Source organism: Lynx rufus, unplaced genomic scaffold, assembly GCF_022079265.1.
Source record: "Lynx rufus isolate CCGP_SWC_20201006 ecotype Redwood Valley unplaced genomic scaffold, mLynRuf1.p SCAF_6, whole genome shotgun sequence".
NCBI lineage: Eukaryota > Metazoa > Chordata > Mammalia > Carnivora > Felidae > Lynx > Lynx rufus.
The window spans coordinates 28,943,167-28,961,550 of record NW_025814878.1 but is presented as its reverse complement, the minus strand read 5'-3'; the positions used below and the strand labels follow the sequence as shown (position 1 = coordinate 28,961,550).

The following is an 18,384-nucleotide window of genomic DNA, read 5'->3' as shown; positions in this document are numbered from 1 at the left end:
CCACATATCCCGGAAGCCTAATTGAGGGGATGTGAACTACCCCACAATGGCAGCAAGCAAATGGTCTCTGGCAAATAGCTCATCCGTATCATGTCCCGCCCACACTCTGTTTTCAGGCCCCCAAAGGGCTGCCTCCCTGTAGCCAAGAGCTCCAGTAACTACTATGCCCGCCAGCCTGATGCTTCCACTGCTGGGCAGCCCACAGTGGCCTTCCTGGGTTCTGGGTCCTTGGACGCTCCTACAGGCCACCTCCACTGCCAGAGGGGCCCCAGGCACAGCCTCCTCTCACATTGGGCCACAGGCCGTCTCAGTGCGGACACTACCTGACACTCTGTGGTGACAGCAGCCACTGTCCCTCACTTGCACAACTGCTCTCCTCTTCCAGGCCTCTGCCTACTTTTTTGTTTTCGGCCCTAAAGCCCAGGGCCCACCCCTCTTCCCTAGACTGAGACCACTGGACCCACTGGCCACACGGGGGGCTGGGGCGCCAAGACTTTTTTTGTTGTTAATTCTGTACATCATGAAGTGTTTTACTTCTTCCTTCCTCATCCCCAGGGAGGCAAGTTAATCCAGGGAGCTAAGCTTGCCCCAGCAGGCCTCCTTCTCAAGGCTGCTCCACCGTGCAGACACAACTGACATCTTTCTCACCCCACCCTGTCCTTTCTGCACTGGGTCTGCACACTGGCAGTTATGGAAGACCATTTCATGCAACCCATTCGGCTGGGTACAGAGAAAGGATATGATGCCAAGGAGCTTAAAAAGGCACAGAGCGTTAGGAGACAAATAGGAAAGCACGCAGACATCCCCCAAAGAACTCTCCGTGGTAAAGTGACACAGGGACGGCATCCTAGGACAGCAGGAGCATTCCGAGTGAACACAGAATTCTGTTTTTGCGAAGATTAGCAATTTGTGGCAGCGGGACATTTATGGGAACCTGTCATGCAGGGACACCTTGGCCTGGAAATCAGCTATTTATAAAACAGGTCTAGGTTTAGGACCAAGAATAAGGCAGTCCCCAACCTTCAGCTTTCTGACAAGTTTCAAATTACTCGGCCTACAAGTGAGAAGCTCCAGAAAGAGCTGTGGTGAGGTGATTGTTTGATTACTAGTTATAAACTAAGAAAATCTATTTGCTATGAAAAATGTCCATGGTTAAGAGACTTACAAGCATATACTCCCCAGACAACCAACCCTCACTCACCACCTTCTTAAATATGTTCAGTAATTGAATCAAAAGTGCTCTTGAAACACCAAATAGGACATTTTATTTTGAGACTTTTCAGTCTGTGGTAGGTCCAGGCTTTAATGTCCTTGCAGCCCCTTGAAGTATTTGAGTGATTTGGGTAAGTGAAAATGAGTCGTTTCTTAGCAACTGTGCAAATTCCACATTTTCACGGCTAAAGAGAATGCTCATTTGGATTTCAGTGGAAAGTTCTCATGCAACAGAAAGGGTACTAAGACGATCTAGATGGTTGGGGAAGGCCTACAGACAAGAGAGACTCACAGCTCTCTTACTGTCCTATCTGCAGGGCTAAGAAAAACTGATTATTCAGCTTCTGTAGAAAAATTCAACCACCTAACGGCAATGACAGCGGCGATGGTCGTGGTGGTGGTGGTGTTTTAAAGGCCTATCTTGTTACCGTGTCCTGCTGCTTCCGGGAGATTTTCAATGCATTTGAAGACAGTTTGAAGTTTATAAATGCCTACTGACGGAGAGAGAAAAGAAGCCCTACGTCGGGACTTTCTCCTCTACTCTATCTACAGGAACCTTCCCTTCCCCATCAGCTCCTATGCCCCCCACCGCGTCTCTGGCATGCCCAGACTGCTGCTTTGAAAGATCCAGATCAAGGTCTATCTCAGAACACATCCTTCCTGTGAATGGAGGTCTTACTGCCATTCAGACACACATGCCTTAAAGGAAGAAAAATGATAACTGCACTTACTCTATGCCTTTCAGTAGAAAGACAATGACAAAGCTTCACATCAGAATTGGTCTATATTATAAGCTGTGTGATCTGAGACTAGTTATTCCACGTACATGAGCTTTTTCTTTTTTAAGGCAAGGATAATAATTCTCACCTTATGAGGATTAAGCCAATTCCGTTTTGAAGGGCTTTGCACGTAGAGAGTACTCAATAAATATTTGTTTTTCTTTTCCTCTGTGATTTAATTTGCCCCAGTTACATGAATAGCCGACCACAAAATGCCAGGAGACACCTCAAGGCCACACAAAATTATTTACTAAATGGAAGAATTTAGTGAAACTATTTACTTCTTCATTGCGGTAAAGGCTATCTTAGGGCCAGAAGGTATTTCAAATGATCTCCCAAAGTGCCTATTTTATTACCAGCGAATTGCTTAGAATCCAGGTTGGTATAACCTCATCTCGATACCAACAAGAGAAGAGTTTTTATTCTAAACATGCACAAAACTTCTAATCTAGTATTCTGTTGGAATGTATATACTTCTAGAAACCACATTCAGTTTGCAAAAGTTGGAAACAAATCATTTCTATGGATGGACTTGTGGTGAAGACCTGGACAGCAGACTGCCCAGGTCCAAATCCCAGCACCACCACTTACAAGCTATAGGACCTCAACTACATGACTTCACTACTCCGTGCCTTGATCTCCTCACGTGTGAACTGGGGCTGATACCACGGACTGCTTGGTTGTCATGAGGATTAAATGAATTAAGACAGCTTCTCTAACTCAATGGTAGGAACCCTTACCCAAAAGCCAACGTTCCGCAAGAAAACACTGAGATTGTCCTCATATTTTGAATGGAAAGCAACATATGAGGGTCTATCCAGGACCCTCAATGGGTTTTCTAAAACGTAACACACAGCAAAACTCTAATACGTAATTAACAAACTATCATGTTAAATGCAAAACGCTGTTCAACAAAGATCAAATGACCAGTAAGATGAAGTGTTGTTCCCAGGCAGTGACATCGCACATATCCTCTTAGCTGACACTGGGTGTGTGTTTCAAGATATCCACATCATACTAAAATTGTAACTAGAGGGAAGCCTGGGTGGCTCAGTAGGTTAAGCATCTGACTGAAGCTCAGATCATGATCTAAAGGTTCATGAGTTCAAGCCCCGCATCGGGCTCTGTGCTGACAACTCAGAGCCTGGAACCTGCTTCAGATTCTGTGTCTCCCTCTCTCTGACCCTTCCCCGCTCATGCTCTGTCTCTCTCTGTCTCTCAAAGATGAATAAACGTTAAAAAAAAAATTGTTTTTAATACTCTTAAAAAATATTTTTTAATGTAACTCGAAATATTTCCCTGACATTTGTGTTTAAAATGTCATAATGAGTTTGGAGGCATACATACAAATTGTCCCTATAAAAATATAAACTAGGGGTGCTTGGGTGGCTCAGCTGGTTGAGTGTCTGACTCTTGACTTTGGCTCAGGTCATGATTTCAATCTTTCTTGGGTTCAAGCCTCGAATCAGGCTCTGTGCTGACAGTGCTGAGCCTGTTTGGGATTCTCTGTCTCTCTGCCCTGCCCCTGGCTCACACTCTCTCTCCCTCTCTCTCTCTCAAAATAAATTAAAAAAATAAAAAATAAAAACTAAAAATGTAATATTGAAAGACTTGTATTCTGTGAAGCTCAGGTATTAAAAAACGAGAAACATTTTTACTGTGGAAACATGTTCACCAAGGGCAGATTCTCCAGGACAGGACTGTGGTAATAAAATAAACTGTGGCCAGCAGAAGAAGGGTGATTTAAAAAAAAAAAAAAAAAAAAAAAAAAACACCTCTCCTCCTACTACTACAGAAAAGCCCAAAATATGTCACTAATTCCAAAGTAGACAATTTTTAACATTTTCCATATATAATGAGTTAGCAATATTTTGAAATTTCACAAACCGTGTTCCCTGGATCACTGGCATTAAGTGTTGTGCAAAAGGGAGCTCCTAGGTCAAATAAATTTGGAATATACTTCTTGCTAAAAGTTTTTTAGGAAATCATGATACATGCTAAGACATTATATGCTACAGGATGTCCTATGGTAAACTTTGCTTACAACAAATATTATTACCACAAACCCTTTTTTTTTTTTTCAACGTTTTTTATTTATTTTTGGGACAGAGAGAGACAGAGCATGAACGGGGGAGGGGCAGAGAGAGAGGGAGACACAGAATCGGAAACAGGCTCCAGGCTCTGAGCCATCAGCCCAGAGCCCGACGCGGGGCTCGAACTCACAGACCGCGAGATCGTGACCTGGCTGAAGTCGGACGCTTAACCGACTGCACCACCCAGGCGCCCCTACAAACCCTTTTTAATTGGAACATCTAAAGGTGCCTGGGTGGCTCAGTCAGTTGGGCGCTCTACTCTTGATTTCGTGCCCCTCACTCGTATGCTGGTGCTCAAAAGAAAGGGAAGGAAGGGAAGGAAGAAAAAGAAGAAAAAAATGGAACACCTAATGTCAGTATTCCATACACAATTTGGGAAACAGAGAGATCTAACACTTTGGCTTTTTTTATTGAAGAAATTTTGCTTTAAGAAGATTAACAAAGTATTATTAGTCTCTACTGAAATGTGTAAAAAAAAAAAAAAAACTATTAGAACAGGCTTTTCGTTTTAAAGACACCTAACATGGACTCTGTTTGCAAGTTCCAAGCTGCAAAATAAGCTGACAAGGGATTAGTCTCTTTCTTTTGCCTGAAAAATGGAGATGATATAACTTCGATCTACACTATCGGGACAGAAAAATTGGTGAAAATGTATTTCTCCAAAGGATCCTAAAATCTTAGGAATTCGGTGATCTGAAAAATAAAACATTACCATCATTTCTATAGACAAATCATTTAAATTTATGCAATAAGTTCTCACAAAAACAATAGCAGCCCTGAGTTGTAAAAATACAAAGTATTTCACAAGGAACCTCTGGCTGGCTCAAGAGCATGTGACTCTTGATTTCAGGTTCATAAGTTCGAGCCCCATGTTGGGTGTAGAGATTACTTAAAGTATGTTTAAAAAAAATGCCTTCTGTTAGAGAAAAAACACTCCCGCACCCTCCAGAGCTCAGAGGGTGCCCTAGCCACTTTATCTTCCTCCTTGCTTTGAAGAAAGTACGGCAAGAGCAAAGACTGTTTAGTAATACACAGAATAAAGCAAAAGTTTCTCAACAGGAAAGGGAATCCGACAGTGATGCTGCTTTGGTATGTTAAGGCTCAATGATAGGAGTTATTGGATGGCTAAATGTAACATACTGAGAGGAGAAAAAAACAAGTGTCTCAAACACTAGCAATTAATTTCTATATAGCCTCTGGGATGCTTTCCATATGTACTCTGTGGTCTCAAAAATATCGTGTACTCCAAAATACTACACCTGTGCCCAACAGTGCCTCAGAGAACATACCATAGGGTGTAACCAAACTGGCAACTTTGGTGGTATGAAAGGGAGAACATGTTCTTTACAAGGGGCTGCCCTTTTCTCAGCACTGTGTTCTTCTCAAGTTCAAATCTGCTTGTGCCTAAAATCCAGCTCGAATTTAGATCCTTTTTTGAAAATCATTTTTGAGAATCAAGGATTTTCTTTTGGTGGAAAGAAGAAAAGGCCCTATAATCAACTGTCCTGCACACGATAAAATCTGACCCTTCCCAAGTACCCAAAATCAATCAGTTCACAAATATAGCTGAATTCCTATATATATGCTGCTGCATCCATCTAGTGTTTGGTAGAGTGGAAAATTAAGGCCCCACTTAAAGGCCGTCGCAGTCTGTACGAATAGAAAATATTCTCTAAAATAAACTTACTTAACAGAGCAAGGCACAGGGGTCAGTGCACAGAGAATGTGTATATGCTAGTGTAGAATGTTAAAGTCAAGTTCCAGGGAACAGAGATTTCTGTAGAAGAGCAGCAGGCAAGAAGACCAGAAAGGCAGGTAGGGCCAGATAGAGACTGGAATGATAACAGAGTAGTTTAGTGCCAAAGACGGCCTGTGTGCAAGCCATTCCCTCCACTGAGAATGGGGGGAATAAATCTGAGCTGGCCTAGGATTAGCTGGTCAGTATATGGTCATGTGGCACTAAGTAATTTCTGAGGTTAGGTCCTAAGAAGCTGGCAGGTTCCACTTGACTTCCTGGAAGGCTCACTCCAGGTAAACCAGCAAGAGCATAAGAAGTCTATCTTGCTACCACCACGCCAGGAGGAAGCCCACGCTAGTCATGTAGGGAAGCTGCATGAAAAGAGATGACCCACCAGGCCAGGTGCCAAACCTGTTGGAGAAGCCTCTGGTGACCCCCACCCTCGGCCCATCTCACTGGATAGACCCCAAGAAAGAACTTGATTATGATGTTCCAGGATCATGAAAGAAAAGTATCATTTTAAGCCACTACAATTTGGAGTGGTACATTACAGAGCAAGCAATCATTGAAACGACCACCTTGACCTTCAGGATTGAGGTCACAAACCAGTGGTGCCTGAGTCAGATCCAACCTACAGGCAGGATTTTAGGGGGACTCACTCAGTATTTTTTAAATTCTAGTTAAATTCTCTACAGAAACCCACATTTTTCTGAGACCTGCACTTTCCAGTCATTCCCTTCATTTATTATATAACCTGCCATCTCTCTATCAAGTAGACAAACCTTTATCTAAAAACTGGGGAGCAAAGGATTAACACTTATATAATTACCTAAATACATCCAGTGTGATAATATCGTATGATTACTATAATAGGGAATTACTCAAAAGTGCTATAATTCAAAATAATTTTAGCAAATACTAAAATATACATATACTCATTTTCAATAACAAATTAAAAAATTAACAGGAATTTGCTTCAAAAAAATAAAACACTATATAAATTTACTTCTACCTCGACCTCAATAACTTCTATCAGCTGATGAGCTGCAACTTTTAGTGTATTATTTGGATCAGAGAGAAATAACAGACACACGCTTCGTAACTCTAGTAAAAACATTAATTATAGAATAAGTCGATCGAGTTACATGTTTCTAGACCACCTATAAATAGCCAAAGTTCCTTACGACTTTCAGTTGCCAACTTACCTTTTCTTACTCAAACCAAATCTCAATTATTCAATGATAAATTATTTTAAGTTTTATGCCTCAGGCCATGACTTCCTCCTAAATATGATACTGAAAGAAAATCGTTTTAGAACCCATTTGAAGAATACTGCAAGCTCTTTCAAAGCAGGAATTCTTATACTTATTCTAGGCTTATCATTTACATCCCCTCCCCACCAAAAAAAGACCTTCACATTTTTAGTTAAAATACCTATTAAGATTTTTTAAATAATTTAAAATTTAAGATATATATTCCACACTAACATATCCTAATGCCTTTAATTCACCCAATTCTTTCTATGTAAACTTTCAATTTTATGCTGCTCATCAGTAACCTATAATTCCTATTATTTTCCTCAAAATATGGATGGTATCTGACAGACACTAGCATTCAGAGATAAACCAGATGTCTACAGCCAAACCACCCAAACCAAAACCACTTGCTAATGAGAGTTCAATAACCTTCCACGAAGTTCCAGTTGCTCCGCAGCATGACATGAAACCATTTCCCACTTAATTCATGACATTTTCTTCTCATCTGACTCAACGAGGATCACAAGAACATGTATCAATTTCCATCTTCCCAACTCTTCCAAAAGAAATGACAAATCTAAACAAGTGCATAATCCGTAATGGAAGGCAGGCACATGACTAGGGGATGTGGAAAGGGCACGGTTGCCGGGATGTGCACAGCTCCTGTGTGCTTTGGGAGCCACACTGTACAGCAGGGTAAAACTACAGGCAGGAAACAAACAAACAAACAAAAAAAAACCCTAGCACCTCCACTTATCAATGCACGAGGGTCCTGAGAGGCAACAAAGAAACACTGAACAATAACCTCCAACTTACTTGAAGATTTTGAGCTTGAAAAACGTATTTGGGAACCTGTTGTTGGGAGCGCAGAACACGTTTATCCATAGCAACAGTACTGCAAATAAACAGTGCTTTGAGTTGTGTGTCTAGTGAAAAGACGCCTATTAAACCATAAAACGGCACAATTGGAAAATTTGTAGCTGTATGGAATGTAAACACCATTTATGCTATAGTTTTCCCAATGGAAAACAGCTTCTGCCTTTCTATATGGCATCCATTCGTCCCCCGCACCACCCCCCACCCACGCCAGTTCACCACCTCATCTCTTCCTCTAGGACTTCTTCCACCAAAAAGTCCAAGGTCCTTAGAGGTGGAAGTAAAACAGCCTGCTCTTGTGAGCTTTTTGCAAGCAGGAGCTGCAGAGTCTTTGGCAAATTGAAATGCAGGTGCAGAGAGGGGTTTGAGAACTGCCTAAGAGGACAGACTCTCTAGCCTGGGGCCCAGGACCCAGGAGGCATTTATAGGATACAGATTTAGAGAAAAATCAGCAGTACGGTTTTCAAACGTGTGCACTAAACGAGACAGGGCACAGAGCTCAGGGGGAATTGGGTGAGGGAACACAGCCCCCCAGATCTGTCCCTGGATATCCTACCCTCGAGAGAGCTCTGCTCCATGAAACACCACTTCTTGGTTATGAAATCAAAAGTTGTTCATAAAGTACATACGTATATTTTAAGGGGAAAGAAAAGGAAAAAGTATCCTTTCCTCAAATACGTTAGTTAATAGTCATATAGCAATCAAGCCGCTCTTCAAGCAACATGAGCAAGACTTCCTTGCCCTACATGAAATGGTTTCACATATTAAGAGTAACAAATGATTTAGAAATTTCCATCTCCCCAAACTATAAAAAACTACTCAAAACAGGGGCGCCTGGGTGGTTCAGTCAGTTAAGCTTCTGACTTCAGCTAATGTCATGATCTTATGGTCTGTGAGTTCAAGCCCCATGGCGGGCTCTGTGCCGAAAGCTCAGAGCCTGAAGCCTGCTTCTGATTCTGTGTCTTCCTCTGTCTCTCTGCCGTCCCCTACTCACTCTCTTTCTCTCTCTCTCTCAAAAATGAGGAAACACTAAAAAAAAAGAAAAAAAAAACCTACTCAAAACAGTTACCAGAGCCTAATAAGGGTTCATTACCTTTAAATCCTTTTTAAGCTTTTTTATTTTTTTTTTTTTGGTATTCTTAGTTATTAAAATTAATATAATTGGAGATATTTTTATAATTTATTCCACAACTATTTTTAAAATCAAGAAGTTATACTGCCTGTGTATTAAAGCAAATATTCCTTTTTGCCAAGCCACTTACAAATCAATCTCAAAAATGCTTTCAGAGCGCCTGGGTGGCTCAGTCAGTTAAGCATCTGACTCTTGGTTTTGGCTGAGGTCATGATCTCAGGGTTCATGGGTTGGAGCCATGCATCAGGCTCTGCATTGGCAGTGCAGAGCCTGCTTGGAATTTTCTCTCTCCCTCCCTCCCTCCCTCCCTCCCTCCCTCCCTCCCTCTCTCTCTCCCCCTCCCCTCTGACCCTCTCCTGCTCACATTCTCTCTTAAAATAAATAAAAAATAAAAATTTAAAAAAAAAGTACTTCCAAATTAATTCACCAACAGGTGAAACTTCGACTGCTTACATCATCACAGAAAACTTGTGTTTTTAGTCAAACACTCTTCTAAATATGTCACATATATTAACTGAGTCAATCCTCCTAACAACCCTTGAGTTAGGTATTTTTTCCCCCTGTTTGCAGAAGGAAAAGAAAAAAACTGAGGCCCTTTGACCTTGGCCCTTGCTCAAGGTCACAGAGCTATTAAATGACAGAGCCAGGATTCTGACCCGGATAGTGTAGCTCCAAAGTCTGTGTGTAATCACTACACCCTATTCCCTCTCACACTCATTCATTCATTAAAACTTTCATTACCTGCCTGAGGTACTTTAAGGCCTAGGTGTAAGAAACCAAAAAAAAAAAAAAAAAAAAGGCAAGGTCTCAAAGTTCAAAAAACTTACATTTTAGTACACAGCAAAAAAAGGAAAATGCAAATTCAACCAAAAGCTCAAGCTGACAATTCTACTTAAGTGAAATGTCTGAGGAAAGTTTAAGATACTGTACTGAAAAGGCTTTATAATAATACTCATCTGTATATTTTTTTAAACTCTCAAAAGCCATATATTTCGTCTTTACAATTAACCTTGTGAAGCACACAGAGCATGATTACACCCATTTCATAGATGATGAAACAGATAAAGGTGGGATGTACTCAACAGCTTAAAAAGATGCCACATCCTTTTGAGGGGTCTGCCCTACCCACAGAATCTGCTTCACTAAAAAGACCCCCAAGAGGTCAAATCATAGGCTTCCTGGGGCAGCTCAAGATTAACTGGGTAAATCAGATCCCCTTTCAAAACTCTGAAATTAGGAAACAGAGAGATGGGTCAGTTTCCTACAAGATACAAGGGGATAGAGGGCAACAAGGCTGGGGCATCCATTAAGAGCCAAGCTTGAGCTTACTTTTTATTGTGGAGATCTTTTTTTTAATGTCTTTTATTTATTTCTGAGAGAGAGAGTGCACGCACACAGGCGCTCACACACGAGCCGGGGAGGGGCAGAGGATCCGAAGCAGGCTCCACCCTGACAGCACAGAGCCCCATATGGGACTTGAACCCACCAACTGTGAGATCATGACCTGAGCCAAAGTCAAAGTCTGATACTCAACTGACTGAGCCACCCAGGTTCCCTGAGAGCCAAGCTCCAGCTTAAAATGATAAGATTATAAAGCCAGCCAACAGAAAAGAATAAAGAGTGTCAGTAGAGGGAGAGTAGATTGCTGTATGACCCATCCCTGAGGGGAAAAAGACCAGCAATGCCTCTTCTCCCCAGGACCCAGCTGCCTGCAATAAACCTCATTTTCCCTAAGGACACTGAAGCCTTCTCTGCCAAAACCACCCCCAAACAGCATGAGTAAAGGAGACGGCTTTTCACACACTTTCAGCACAGAAATTCAGACATTTAGTGCACATGAGTTTGGAAGAGACTCCAGATGTGGTAATTGGCCACACCAGTCTCCATGGTTTCTGTTTACTTCTTGCAAAAAAGGGATAAACTCGGCCTGCTCACACGACAAACACAGAAGTCAAAAGAATGTGTCTTCCAGATTATCCAGACAGGATCCCTCGTGCCCCATCTACCCTAATCCACTCCCAACACTTTTATCCATTCCTGCTCCCCTCAGGTGAAGAGTCTCATTCTTTCTCTCTTATCAAGAGCAAAGAAGTCATTAAATACCAACAGCAACTAAAACTTCACAGCAATTTCATCTCAGGGTATTTGAAATGAAAGATTTAGGTCAGGACAGAAATCATCCAGAGGAGAGAGTACAGGAGAGGAATAGCATCACACTAACCCTACACACCTTCTTCCCCAAACCAAGCATGGAGATCAAGCTGCTACCCTCCCCCCCTCCCCACGGCCAACACCACCAAGCAACAGTCTGAAGCCTCAAGCGACTGACAAGTAGACAAGTAGAAAGTCTTTTCAGGACCCTTGGACAGGCCTGAATGAAGAGGCAGGGGAGAGAAAAGAGAGGAGGCAGACAAAGGAAGTGAGACCTCATAATTCCAGGACCATTCTGGACAAATTGTCCATTCCGGACAAATGCAGGCTCAGCCTCTAGGACGTGGGTGTTTTTTCTAATTTGTCAATGATATTAGGCGTGCAACTAACAAAGAATTTAAAAATAAGAGAATAATTCAATTTGGAGGTCCAGTTATCAAAAACTACTAATGCCTAATTGGCATGCAATCTGGTAGCAATCAAGTGTATCCTTAAATGCGTAAATTTTGTGAGTTCATTTCGGAGCAACGCTCTTAAAATTGCAACAAAAAGCAAGAACTTAAAACATAAAAAGAACATAAAACTTTAAACAAGCACAAGCCCCACTTAGAAAAGAGACAAAAGTCAGCAGGCACAGGTGGATAGTATCATCGAAAACAAAAGGTTTTTTATAGCAGGCTTCAGAGGTTTGTTTGTTTTGTTTTGTGTTTTGCAAGTGGTGGAGGGAGCAGTTCCTGAGATTTATAAATTCCCATATTTGAAAAGCATAAACCTAATATTAGTTCCATGAAGATAACTCGAAACAGGCCCACAGAAATCACCGACTTCTCAGATGAGGGCAGTTAAAAGGCAAGTATCACACAACTCTAAATAAAGGCGAGACTTGCCCAGTTGGAGTACTGGGTGTGTCTTTTAACGACTCAAGAGAAAATTGTGGATAAGGCTTCTAAACTACACAGTAAAGAAGTTTTCAGAAAGGACTCATGTCCTGAAATGGAGGACTAGATTGATCTAGAAGAAGTTATCCATTTAGATAGGTTAAAAATGCATTTGGTCCAGGGGCACCTGGGTGGCTCAGTTAGTTAAGCATCAGACTCGACTTTGGCTCAGGTCATGGTCTCATGGCTCTTGGGACTGAGCCCTACATCAGGCTCTGTGCTGACGGTGTGGGGCCTGGTTGGGATTCTCTCTCTCCTTGTTTCTGTTCCCCACCCCCCAAGCACACACATATCTCCCTCCCTCCTTTTCTCCCACTCTCTCTCTCAAAATATACAAACATTTAAAAAGAATGCATTCATTTATCCCTAAATCCTGCAAATTTAGAATGTCTTTAAAGCAAAGGTTGGGAATAATTAGAAGAAATGTTACTTATTACATAACTGCATTATTAAAAACTCTTTTTTTTTTTTAAATTTTTTTTTTCAACATTTATTTATTTTTGGGACAGACAGAGACAGAGCATGAACGGGGGAGGGGCAGAGAGAGAGGGAGACACAGAATCGGAAACAGGCTCCAGGCTCTGAGCCATCAGCCCAGAGCCCGACGCGGGGCTCGAACTCACGGACCGCGAGATTGTGACCTGGCTGAAGTCGGACGCTTAACCGACTGCGCCACCCAGGCGCCCCTAAAAACTCTTTACTATCCTTTTCTTCACCAAAAAATACACATAATCTCAGCTAATACACAAATTCAGAGGGAAAAATTTCTATTCATGATAATAGTACATAATTTTTTTTTTAATGTCATGGATTTACATAAAAATTCTGAACTCATCGAGAAAGCCACCATGTCCTTCCCTTAATGCTTCTTTGAAAAAGACACTTCCAAGTTCTACGTCCAAAACTGAGTATCGGATCTTGCCCGGCCGATCCTTCTTTCACTCTGGAAGCCTTCCCCAACTAAATAAATGGAGTTGCATAGGCCAAATCTTGCAACCATCTTTATTCCCACTGGTTCATACACCCAAACCCTCAGGAAATCCAAAAATTCCTACCTTCAAAATATTTCACCACTCTCCACCCCCACTACCCAAACAACTGAGACCTCGGCCAAAGCCACCATTACCTTACCCTCCTGCGTAGTGTGCTTACTTCCATAGTCCAACATGTATACAACAGCCAGAGAGGCTCTTTGAAACCAAAATATGCTCTGTTCCTCCAGTGTACAAAATCCTCCTTACTCGCTGGCTTCCCTCAAGTTAAATTCCTCAGGTGGGCTACAAAACAATCCGATCTACCAGTCCTGTCTTGTTTTCTTCTCCTCATCTCTACTCATTCCCAAGCACTCCAGCCACACAGAGCTCACTCTGCCCCTCTGGTGCTTGCTCTAGGGCTTACTCTAGGCTTATGGCTCCCATACTCCCCACCCTGCTCTGCCTTGAAAGCTCTTCCTCTAATTCTTGTCCCCAGATATCAGCAAGGCTCCTGTTCAGGCCTTCACTTTCTACCCTGTGCACCTTCCCTGCACCCCATCCCCTCAGGCAGGTGCTTATCTGTCTTCCTCTCCACTGTAGCCCGGCTCCTGAACACCTGCCTGACGTACAGTGAGCTTAGTAATTACACGCAGAATGACTGAGTGACCAAATGGTTATGCTTTTGACATAACTTTATAGAGCCAAGAGATGGGTAGGATTTGAAAATGTTTAGGATTAAACAAAGCATATAAAGATGGCCACCCCCTTCCATTTGGTACACTGGGCAGTTCTTAAAGGAGGAGGGGGGGATGTTAGGGACTGCAAGGAGTCCAGCTGCCAAAAGAGGACCCACCCACATTCCATCTTGCCACAAAGGTCCGCTTTTTTGCAGACCTCAGTGTGGCCCATCAATGCCCCAAGGCAGGTTCACTAAAAGCAGCTGTCACTAGCTCAAATCGTAAATGTTGCTCCAGATCAAAAGGACATTTCCAAGGTCTTTCAGACGTCAAAGGCCTAAACTTTTCACATTATGGTTCATTTTCAGTTATGCCAATTTTAGTTAATCACATAAATCACATCCAGGTTTCTTAACACATGACGAAATGTGAGCTTTACAGGCATCAGCCCACTTAATCCTCCCAATGAAGTGAGTACCATTAAATTTAACTTACAAGTAGAGAGTTAAACAACCCCTCCCAGGGCCACACTGCTAACGAGTGGGAGAGTCGGGATGCAAACCCAGGCAAGTTGTTCCGAGAGCCCAGAGTTTCAGAGTCTCTGTCACCATGACATAGTGCCCCTTGGTTCCACTTGCCCAACACCAATGGCCTGCAAATGGTGTCAACAAAACAAGACCTTCCATGATGAGTGCCATACATCTGCTCAAGGAAGACATAAACATATCTCAAAAGTCAACTAGAGTTAAAAGTTCCAATAAAGAAAATACCATTTGATACTAACATTTACCGAATATTGACAAAAACTGATATAAAACAAACAGACGCTTTTCTTAAAAAGCCACTCCCTGGGTGGCCCAGTTGGTTGAACATCTGACTTCGGCTCAGGTCATGATATTCCAGCTGGCGAGTTGGAGCCCCACGTCAGGCTTGCTACTGTCTGCAGAGGGCCCACTTCAGATCCTCTGTCCACACCCCACCCCCGCCCCTGCCCCACTTGTCCTGTCTCAAAAATAAACATTAAAAAAAAAAAAAAAGAAAAAAAGTCAAGGGAGAATAGTAAAAATAGACAAAATGCAGTATTCTTTGAAAAATTTGCTTTGCTAAAGCAAACATTACGAAACCTGCTTGAAAATTAACAAGTAAATACTCATAAATATAGCTAGTCCTAAAAAGCGGTTTCCTTTGGAAATATTTGTGTATAAGTCAGCACAACTAACGTTCGCATGTCTCTTCAAACCCCAATGTTTTAAGGAAGACGTAGTTCAAAAAATTGAAATCAGGATTCTGTAAATATTTGAGAGACTCTAACCAGAAGGAGGAGGAACTCCTTAATGAGTCATCCAGTGAATGTGTTCTGATAAAGAAGGATAATGGAATGGAATGGAAGGAATTTTACACTAACAGATCACTTACAAAAATATTAATTCCCTACTACCCTAGCTTCTCCAAAGACCAAAATAAAAGTAAAAAAAAAGGACTTAAGCAAAACTAAAAATCAAACACGTTCTATAAATATTCTAAATCATATACGTTGCCCTTTATACTTTTCAAACAACATAGGAGTTCATCTTATTGGACATTTGATTAAACAGTTGAAAGTGCGTATTATTTGGAAAAGACATAACCTTGCAATAAGCCAAGTTAGACTTCAGTGCTCCCGCCACCAATTGTTAAATGGGTGGGAGAGAACAGCGCCTAATTTTTCCCCTTTTTAAGTTCTGTTTTGGTTTGGTTTGCATTTGAACAGCTTTTTAAAATAAGCATCAACCATCAGCCTTGCACTGAGAGCAGCTTCCCAGTGCTTAAAGCACCAGGTGACCAACCCAACCAAAGCAAACACCCTTTGTACCTCCTCCCCCACCACCATCTTTAGGGGGTCTCTCCTGACCCCATCACACCTCCCTCCATCCAACCCTCTGCCACCCCACCTGTAGTAGGCTAAAGAGGGTGGTTCCCAACGTAACACTAAGTTAAATTATTCCATACTTAATGATAAAATCCATTAAGGACTGTCCTTTCTCCCCAGCCCTCAAATCAGGGCTCCCATCTTCCCCAATCAATATAAAGAACCACCCGGCACAGTCAGTAAAGCATGAGACTCTTGATGTCAGGGTCATGAGTTCAAGCCCCACACTGGGCATGGAGCCTACTTAAAAAAAGAAAAAAAAAAAAAAACTGTCTCTAGGACTCTAATTTAGTGGTGAGAAAGAATTTGGAACCAGTATGGGCAATATGGCAGCCAGCAGGGGAAGCACGTGGGGGAAAGACCTGGTCCCCTGGCAACCTACCGTCTTAGCACCTTTTGATCCTGCTTTAGCATAGATTGGGAGTGATCTGTCCTCTCTTTTATTCTCTCAACCCACTCAAGTACAGGCCACCAACAACAGGCTGCAAAACTGCAAATATAGAATAAAGTCTCCAGATCAGAATATGCCGCCCCCTGGCCAAGGTCTGGAACCACAGGTCTTGCAACACCCTAATAATTCCTGGGGTTTGAGTCCTCAACGTGAAAATGACAGGTTTGGACTCAATGTCCCTAAGGTTCTTTCCACCCTCACGATCAAGATCCAAGATTCAGTTCAGATCCCCAGGTCACCCCAGAGTAGTCACTGGAGAACTTACCAGGTTTGCACAACCCTGATGTGTACTCCCAAGTTAAGGACAACATGAGGCTAGTGTGTTACAGGCTGCTTACTGCTAAAAGGTTACCAATACATCAGTGAACTACAGACAAATCGAAAATGTTTAATGATAGGTCACAGAATATACTTAAAATAATATAATAACACATCTAAAACACAAGTAGCAATTCCCTTTTATCTCTGGAAATGAATTTATTCAATAGAATACTACATAGTGCAGTTGCTATGTGAGGAAAAGTTCTGGTCAGCTTCAGAATTGAATAGAGTACTACAGCCATTCCTTTGATTTTTATTCCCCTCCTCCACATTTGAGGATTTTTAAAACAAATGAAAGAAGGCATTATTTCAGCTTAAGGCATAAGCATAAGTCATATAAGAACAAAGAAGGTTTTATTGTCACATTAAACATGAAGGAGGAAATATGCTTCCTGATAACTAATTTACATTATGCTACTAATTTAGGTTAAGCATTTGCTTTTTGCAAGCTTCTAAGCCAATATTTACAATTTATATCTATGACTAGAGGTAAAAATGTTTGGCTAGTAAGAAGGTCATTAAGGGAAAGAAGATTAAAAAAAAAAAAAAAAGCCCTTGAAAAATCAGAACAAAGTACACAGAGAGAAAGGTACTCTGTGCCTCAGTGGTCTATAGAACATTTGCCCTTTCTGCCTATAAAGTGATTTAACATTAACCACATTTCACTCTGGCCCCAGAGTACTAACCTCCTGATAAGGACTCCTTTTTGAAAGCTCTACCCCATGCACACGCATACACAAAAGAATGGGAAACATACTGCCACAGGCCAGTGTCTTGGGCTTTTTGCCTAAGAAGTTTGCTTTCTGCGAGGAGCTGGGAAGGGGCGGGGAGGGGGGGAGCTCTAACAACAACAGATTGTACAATGAACAGCCTCCCTGCTTCTTGGCACACTTTCCAACTAGCAGTTCCAGCGGCTGTGCCCTGCGCCCATTCAAGAATTTCATCTCATAGGAAGTGTTACAAATATAGTCATTTGATCTTTCCACATTTGCAAATGCACCTGCTAAGCAACAAGCCTGACAGCCATATCCCCATGTTCCTTCCCATCCATCTTTACCAGTAATGGTGGGGGCTATCTCAGACGCGGAATAGGTGAAATAAACGCAAAGTAACAAAACCCCTGCCAAACACTTTTGCGGGTGCAGGTTAGGTTCGACGTGTGCGCGACGCCGTTCCTACCCGCCCCCCCCCCAACTTCCCTGTCACTTTTTTTTTTTTTCTTTTTTCCTGGAGCAGGTAAGGGGTTTTTGTTTTGCTCTCGGGCTTTGGAATGCCAGGGGCTTACCTTGGGGTGGCTTCCTCACCAACCTTGCCATGGTTCCCCCCCACGGCCTGGTCCTTGCCGCTGGGGTGGTAGGCAGTTAGGACAACTCCCTGGGAACTGGACAGCCAGCTCATGGTGACAGAAGGGGCATAATTTCTCGGATCCTGACACGGAGAAGGGGAATGAAGTTCCTCTGGGCAGCTCTGCTCATTAGCATTGGCCGGCTCCTCCTCTCGAGGCCCGGCCGGGGCTGGTGATTCACACGGGAGGGGCGGGGCCTCGCTAGTGAAGCGCTGGCTGGCTCCCCAATGAGAAGAGCCGTGACTCAGAGTATTGTTTCAACCCCGGGCAATTCCAGTTCGAGTGGCTTTAGTTAAGGAAGGGCAGAGGGGCTACGCTTTAACTTTTACTGCTCCCTTCCCTGAATTATTCTGATCTGATTAAACTACCAGGTTGTGGACTTTTCTCATCCATGTAAGTACAAGCCGTCAGAAAACAATGTGTTACTACAGAGCTTTTTTTTTTTTTTCTTCCCAATTCCTGTTTCCATCTGATAATTTCTGCTGCTTCATGTAACATGAGTAAGGGCATTTCTTAACCCCTTCACGTTCAA

General features: G+C 42.4%; 1 protein-coding gene across 3 annotated transcripts in view; it reads right to left on the bottom strand.

Annotated features, from left to right (window-relative positions):
- The window catches only part of ARHGAP18 (Rho GTPase activating protein 18), a 123,042-nt gene extending 105,087 nt beyond the window's left edge, over positions 1 to 17,955 (bottom strand). The window contains exon 1 of one of the 3 annotated variants that reach the window (XM_047102227.1): positions 17,793 to 17,955. In XM_047102227.1, coding sequence (XP_046958183.1) covers positions 17,793 to 17,905 — 113 coding nt within the window. In that variant the 5' untranslated portion in view covers positions 17,906 to 17,955. The remainder of the gene's footprint in view (positions 1 to 17,792) is intronic. The other 2 variants (XM_047102226.1, XM_047102225.1) reach the window with 2 other exon arrangements.
- Between the last annotated feature and the right edge of the window lie 429 nt (positions 17,956 to 18,384).